The sequence below is a fragment of the Pinus tabuliformis genome, chromosome 4_1 (genome assembly GCF_031772625.1).
Source record: "Pinus tabuliformis cultivar Carrire ecotype Pingquan chromosome 4_1, CPIR1, whole genome shotgun sequence".
NCBI classification, from domain to species: Eukaryota; Viridiplantae; Streptophyta; class Pinopsida; order Pinales; family Pinaceae; genus Pinus; species Pinus tabuliformis.
This window is the reverse complement of record NC_142303.1, coordinates 462,462,818-462,470,615: the sequence shown is the minus strand read 5'-3', so window position 1 is coordinate 462,470,615 and position 7,798 is coordinate 462,462,818. Positions and strand designations below refer to the sequence as shown.

The 7,798-nt window shown below is 38.8% G+C and overlaps 1 protein-coding gene and 1 pseudogene across 1 annotated transcript; both read right to left on the bottom strand.

Moving 5' to 3' along the window:
* Positions 1-729: 729 nt before the first annotated feature.
* LOC149176417 (ethylene-responsive transcription factor ERF017 pseudogene) lies at positions 730-1,579 on the bottom strand (annotated as a pseudogene).
* Positions 1,580-4,412: 2,833 nt separating this feature from the next.
* On the bottom strand, positions 4,413-5,169 carry LOC149176416 (ethylene-responsive transcription factor ERF039-like). Its single transcript, XM_089423114.1, has one exon. It carries the CDS (start codon positions 5,113-5,115, stop codon positions 4,522-4,524), a length of 594 nt encoding a protein of 197 aa, XP_089279240.1. The 5' UTR covers positions 5,116-5,169; the 3' UTR covers positions 4,413-4,521.
* Positions 5,170-7,798: the final 2,629 nt, after the last annotated feature.

The window sequence follows — 7,798 nt, the reverse complement described above, 5'->3', positions numbered from 1 at the left end:
GACTATGAGAATATGACATTCCGATGTCGAGTATGTTTTCAAACAAGACATTTCCAGAGTACATGTCCATACGCTAAGAAGACTACAAAAAATGAAAAAGAAACCTCCCAACAAGCCTAAAGGGGCATAATTTTCGAAGCTCCCACTCTTTGAAGATGAAGAAGACGACATCAAAGAGACTCAACAAGCTCAAACAAAAGCTAATATGAATGGGAACATCTTGGCACAGATAGGGATTAACACGCCTCTTCAAATTGGTTATGATACTGAGCACAATTAGGCTAAGGAAGGCAAAGGGGGTAGCTCGTGTCTCGAAGAGCTCAGACTCATACAAAGAAGTTTCCAATATGGAAGGAGGTCGAGAACTGGATTTAGTTATTGTTGAACCATATTCCGCTGGTTCGCAGAAAGTGCAAAGAAGAAAAGGAAAAAAAGAAAAATTAGTGCTAGATGTGAGACTTAATTTCTTGCCTCTCAATGTTTGTAATTTTGTTTAGTCCAATTGATAGTTTTTCTCGCCCTTGCTCATTACTAAAAGATGCTTCTTATAACAATGCTTTGCAACATATGCAAAATGTAATTTTATTTTCCTTTTATAAATAAAGTTACGCATTATTTTATTCCCGAAAAAAAAAAAAAAATTATTTCATTTGGTTGAATAACAAAAAAAAATCCAAACCATTTTATATCTTATGTATATACATAAGCATTAAGACAATATGACTTTATTTCCTCCAATTTTTTTTTTTTTTTGTAAAATTGATGAGAGAATTGTACGTTTTTTTTTCATACGATATTGAATAATAATTTTCATAGTTAATGACTTTATAATATATTACTAATTATTGCTGTAAGTAAACCCCAAAGTACTCCATGGACTCATCCAACGGCGGGAATTCATTTAAATTTGGAGACCCGGCTCTCTCCAAACATTCAAGCAGTATCCAATCCTAAAATGCCGGACTGTTCTCGGCCCAAATCTCTTGGCCGCCATTGCAGCATTTCGTTTCCGGCCCAGAAGATGAAAACGCTGCGTCGTCTTCAGAAAGCAGCTGGAATTCTCCTGTGGCAAACTTGGCGGCAGCGGCTTGAATTTGCGACAGCGACAGGGAAGAGGCGCAGGGGATTTCCGGCAGGAGAAGAGGAAAATTGAGCTTGGTTTTCGAACTTCTCAGGCAATACGCCGCAAAATCGCAGGCGTGGGCAGCCTTTTCCGGCGTGTCGTAGGAGCCTAGCCAAATTCCGCGAGTAGAATGGGGCATTCGAATCTCCGACACCCATGTCCCCCATTTTCGCTTTCGAATTCCCTTGGACTGCTGCGACTTCAGTGAGGGGTTTTCGGGTCTGTTGTGGCCGTTCTGATTTATGGTTGGTTTAGCCATGTAGTGCTATCCGGGATTCGATCTCAGGACGTGCTCGTGAAATGTGATGGTCAGCGGAATTGAACTCACGATTTGAAGAACGGAAATAGATGAAGTGACAATCTTTTGGTGTGAGGTAGTGAAGATATAGAGGCACAAAGAGTGTTGAGTGCGTGAGACATTGTCGGAACTCGGGAGTCGGGAGTAGACTTCACCGTTACCGGTAAGGCAATAGAAATTTAATATACACGCAATTACTTGTAAATTATATAACGTGCGAATAGATGTCGTTGGGCAATTCCTATTTCCAACCCCATTGAAACATAAATGCAGCCTGACATGCAAGGGATATAGCAGTTCTCTTGTATTTATGTTTCAATGGGGTTGACTTTGGCATTTTAGCAGTTTCAATGGGTTGACTTTGGCATTTTAGCAACAAAGCAACTGCTATATCCCTTGCATGTCAGGCTGCATTTATGTTTCAATGGGGTTGGAAATAGGAATTGCCGATGTCGTTGTGCCTGAATCTGATTTGATGGGTACTTCCGTGCATGAGACCTTTTACAATCTATGGGCTTAGAAAGTAGAATATCCGATTCCTTAGCCAGCCATAAATGAGTTGCCATATCTTTGGCATTATATTAATCCGTCCACCCAACCAACCAAGACCAAACTCAATTGACTATTGACTACAATGATAGTAAACTGGATTGTTTTTGTCACAGCTTTAATGAAATGGATGTATTATTATTAATCAAGTACACCTTCCACGAAAGAAACTATATATCAAATGACATTTTTCATCACTATATATCAATTAACATTTTTTTATTTTTAATAATAGTATAGGTTATGTTTTGATATTTAATAAAAATAAATTATATTTTTCTAATGGGGTGGTATTAAGGTTTTTGGGTGCGATCGGTAATATGATTGGCATGCTCACAAGCAAAATAGTGAAAGAAAAGGTGGACATGGGAATGAGAGTTAAGCTTTCCACCTGTCTTGATCCCATCTAGGTGTGGTGTCTTCATCGCCCTCAGGGTCACACTCACCTACCCTCGACATATCGCTTTAAATGTGGGCATTTGGTGGTAGAGGGGTCTCAGTATGACATTCCCTTTGTTTATTGCTTCCGCCAATCACAGTTTGTTATGGCTTCACTATCCCAGGGAGGATTGGTTACAGAGCGTAATGACTCTGACATAAGCAAGGCACATCACACCTAGGAGTACATGATTTGGGTTTTTAATGACTCTGTTAATATGTGTTCCATGACACATTATTTTCCTTCTCTGGCTTTTGCACATTCAGTGTTTTTCTCCCACCCATTCGATCCCCTGACGTTTTTTCCCCTTTATAAATATATAGGCTTTGTCTCAAGGTGGCTGATTTTAAGCATTGTTCGAGGGAAAGCGGAAGGTTTCCAACTGTCATTGTGCTCCTGGATGCCAAGGTGGGAGCTTTAAGCTTTGAAGGAACATTTGTCTATGCATTACCTAGCATCACAATTTGTTTCTTGTCTCCAATCTACTGGTATGTGTGTGTCATCTCTCTTTTGTAGTCTCTCTGGTCCTTGCAGGTGTTAATGTTCTTTGTTTTGTTTCTTCACAACACATCGACGGGTCCCTCTTTTGAGTTGGTCATTGTGTTACCCACTTTGTCACCCCAAATCACTGACTCCGCAGATATTTCCTTTAGTTGTCCTGTATGTTTGATATGCCTAAGGATGATGAAATTTGTGCCACAACTATGAAAAAATAGTTGTAGACCACTTTGTTGTGTTCTTGTTGGTCTTACCTTACTTGCTTGGTTGCCTCCTATCTCAACTCATCCAAGACTCATCATACTTATATGCGCCTTTGCCTGACTTGGCAAGTGTCAAGTCATGTGAGATGAACCAATTTGAATCATCTATCCATGCCCATCAATCCACTTAGTGTGCCAAGTCCATTGAATTTCCCCATTGTTGAGATTGTTCTCACCCCCAACAATTCCATGTATAAGTTGGCTTGTGCACATGTCCAAGTCATTTGACCAGTTTCTACAAGTAATGGTGAATGAGTCACCTTTGGGTTTGCATGCCCAACTTGTGTGCCTAAGAGTACATGTCCAAGGAACATGCACCCAAGTTAGTATGCCCAACGAGGGTGTTTCATGATCACATTCATGGAAACTTGTGATCTAAGGTATCTTGAATTCCCAACTCGATCCTTAGGTGTAGAATGCTCACTCAATCAATTCAATATTTCAAAGTTATTGGGAGTGCTTAGTTGTAAAAGAATGTGCTTGTGCTATTGAATAGACTTCGCTTGGAGATGGTACTAGAACAACATGTAGGTATGTCATTTCTTCTTGGTAAAATGTTACAACATTGTATCCAAAAGTAGGGTTATAACCCTTATCCATCAACACCATCTAATCTGATATGGGGGAATGTGAGGAGATCTAGAAAAGAGGTGAGGGGGAAAAGCTATAATAAATGCATTGCCTCATGCATGTGTGTGAGCGAGAAACATTAATACCTTTTTTTTTCATCATTTGGTCACATGGTATGCAAAGCTTGGTGTCGGTGCAAATCCTATTAATCTCAGTGCTAATAAGCATAGTGACGAAAGACCTAGTGCAAACCCTATTTATACATCCTGAACTACTTCTCTAGTAGTTAGCTTTATTGTTATATCAACCACATACATAAAATAGGTAGACTTTCTCTATCAATATTTAGAGATTTTATTTTCAACATTGTTCCATAAAAATAAAAATAAAAATCCATTGTTCATCGTTCTAAAGCATGAGTAGAGATTTTATTTTCAATACTATTCTATAAATATAAAGATAAAAATAAAAATAAAAATCCAATGTTCTTGACCATGAGAAGTTCCTAAGTTATGAATGAAGTGGTGTAGCTTCCGTTTATTAAGATGGTGAGGGAATGAAAGATGTATTTCATCATAAACCTGTAAAATTAACTTAGGTGATAGAGGTCTTCGCCTAAAACATTATGCTAAATCATACATAACATTAAGGTCCCTCTCAATCATGCACCACTCTCAGAAGTAGGAAGTTTCTCAAATAAGAATTAGCCTCATGATTCATCTATCGGGTTTTATGATAGAATCTCCCGCCGCCCAAAATAATTTAAAAATTATTGCTGGAGCTACAAGTGAACCCCGAAGTACTCCATGGACTCATCCAAGGGGGGAAATTCATTTAAATTTGGAGATTTGCCACTCTCCAAACATTCCAGCAGTACCCAATCCCAAAATGCCGGAACGTTCTCCGCCCAAATCTCTAGGTCCTCATTGCAGCATTCCGCTTCCGGACCAGAAGATGAAAACGCTGCATCGTCTTCAGAAAGCAGCTGGAATTCTTCTGTGGCGAACTTGACGGCAGCGGCTTGAATTTGCGACGGCGACAGGGAAGAGGCGCAGGGGATTTCCGCCGGGAAAAGGGAAAAATTGAGCTTGGCTTTCGATCCTCTCAGGCAATACGCAGCAAAATCGTAGGCGCGGGCAGCCTTGTCCGGCATGTCGTAGGAGCCGAGCCAAATTCTTCCAGTGGATTTGGGCATTCGAATTTCCGAAACCCATGTCCCCCATTTTCTCGATCGAATTCCCTTGAACTGCCACGACTTCAGTGAGCGGTTTTCGGGTCTGCTGTGACCGTTCTGATTCGTGGAGAGTCTAGCCATGTCGGGGTATCTGGGATTCGATCTCAGCATGTGCTCGTGAAATGTGATGGTCAGCGGCATTGAACTCGCGATTTGACGAACGGAAATAGATGGAAGTGACAATTTTTGGGTGAGAAGAAGTGAAGATATGGACACGAAGCGTGTTGAGTGCGTGAGACATTGTCAGGAGTAGCCTTCACAGTTACCGCTAAGGCAACAGAAATTTAATGTACGCGCAATTACTTGTAATTCTAAAACGTGGGAATAGATGTCAATGGGCCTGAATCTGATTTGATGGGTACTTCCGTGCATTAGACCTTTTACAATTTATGGGCTTAGAAGGTAGAATATCCAACCGTAACTGAGTTGGCATACTTTTGGCATATATCATAGTAGTACTACTATGAGAGCGAACTGAACTGGATTTTTTGGGGTCAATGCTTGAATGAAATGGATGTATCATTAATATGATAAACCTTCCACGAAAGAAACTATATATCAAATAACATTTTGGACTTCTAAAAGTATAGATTATATTTTGATGTTTAGTAAAAATAAATTACGTTTATAAAATATTTTTATATTTTTAATATAGTTTTAAAAGTATATATTATATTGGAATATTTAATGGAAGCTAACTCGACATTTTTTGAGAGACAATATTTTACAAAGTGGTTTTATTTACAAAGAAAATATTTAATAATAAATTTACTTTTATTTGTTTTAAGTTGTTTAACGTTGTTGTTTTGGGCATCTTTGACCTAAGTGACCCCAACCTTAGTATCATTCAAGCTTCTCCTTTGCCTGCAAACATGTTCAAATTCCCAACCGAAGTTCCTCCTTATGCATTGATATCCTCCAATTTTCCCAAGTGAGCCTAGCACGATTGAAAAACTTCATATTGTCATCATTCCAAACTCCTAGTCATAGAACCCATCTTGGTCTGCCAAGACTCTTCATTCATACCCTCCATGTTGCAACTCTGAAACAAGTCATTTCTTAGGATGCATAAAAAATTCTATGTCAAACCCAACACTTGAGTCAACATATTGTGTTTAGTTCATGATATTCCAAAGCCAACTCATCTTTACTATTCTCTTCACCCATGTCTTGATCGCCTAATACACCAAGGCACCAAGTCACATTATGCCTGTCATCAATCCAATCCACTATCACCCAACTTGCTCCAAAACCTTTGTTTCCAATTTAAGCCCGTCTAGAAGGCTCTTATGACACTAATGCAGATATTTCCACTAATTGGCATGGAGATGTCTCTAAGTGGCACAACTAAACCATCACACGTCAAGTCTACAACCCAACCTTAGTCACTCATCCAAGTGCCTAGAAACTTATCCCAAGCTCGATTTCCTGTCGCGAGTTCCTCACTTGCCTAATGAAGCAATGAAAACTTTCAGGAAATCTACTCTTATACCAACTATCATGGATCTACAGTTTGACCAGAATTTTGTGATCCAACTTGGTGCACCCAAGTCATTCCAACACTTATAGTCATGCAACTCTATGTTGTTTTAGACATGGAGGCTTTATCCAACTATCTCTACTCCAACCGGACTATGCCTCTTTGTTCAAGGTCTACCTATAACGTTTCCTTGCTATAATCATGCCAAATCCTACTCAACTTAGCCAACCCATTTAAACCAATAAGGCACACATCCAACCATGGTTGAACCCCACACTTAGTCAATTGAAACTTAGGGAATTTAACATAATTATGAGAAGAAGAAATTCAATAAAGAAGAGAATGATGTGACTTATATATGATTTGGTAGCACCAAGGTGGTTGTTAACACACTTTATTCAATTATACAAAGAATGTTACAACAATATAATTTATACTACAAGAGGGGAGCTCGATCACAATTTGCAACTCATTATAATGCAAAAATTAGACTAGGTGAGTTGCCTTCCAAAATTTACCCTTCTCTACACAAACAAATCTCATGTCTCAACTATAGGCATGTCTCATGCAAATGAGTTACATTTGGGTTTTCTTGTCCAACTCATGTTCCTAAATGTACATTGCCAAGGAACATGCACACAAGGGAGCCTTCCCAACAAGTGTGTTTCATGATCACATTCATGGAAACTTGTGATTTAAGGTAGCTTGAATTCCCAACTCGATCCCCAACTGTAGAATTCTCACTCAATCAATTCAATGTTTCAAAGTTATTTGGAGTGCTTGCTTGTAAAAGAATGTGCTTATTTTATTGAATAAACTTCTCTTGGAGCTGGTACTAAGACAACATGTAGGCATGCCATTTCTTCTTGGCCAAAATGTTATAACCCTATATCTGAAAGTAGGGTTATAACCCTTATCCATCAACACCATCTTATCTGATATGGGGCAATGTGGGGAGATCTAGAAAAAAGTTGAAGGAGAAAAGATAAAATAAATGTAATGCCTCATGCATGTGTGTGAGCGAGAAACATTAGCACCTTCTTTTTTCATCTAAATTTGACCACATGGTATGCAAAGCTTAGTTTTGGTGCAAAACCTATTAGCCCTGATGCTAATAAGCATAGTGGTTAAAGACCTAGTGCAAACCCTACTTATGCATCATAAACTACTTCTCTCGCAGTTAATTTAGTTGCTACATCAACCACATACATAACCAATGGGTGAACTTTCCATATTAATGCTTAAATATTTGATTTTCAGTAATGTTCAATAAGGAAAAAGGAAAATCCAATGTTCTTAAGCATTTGAAGTTCCTAAGTAATGAATGAAGTGGTGTAGCTCATG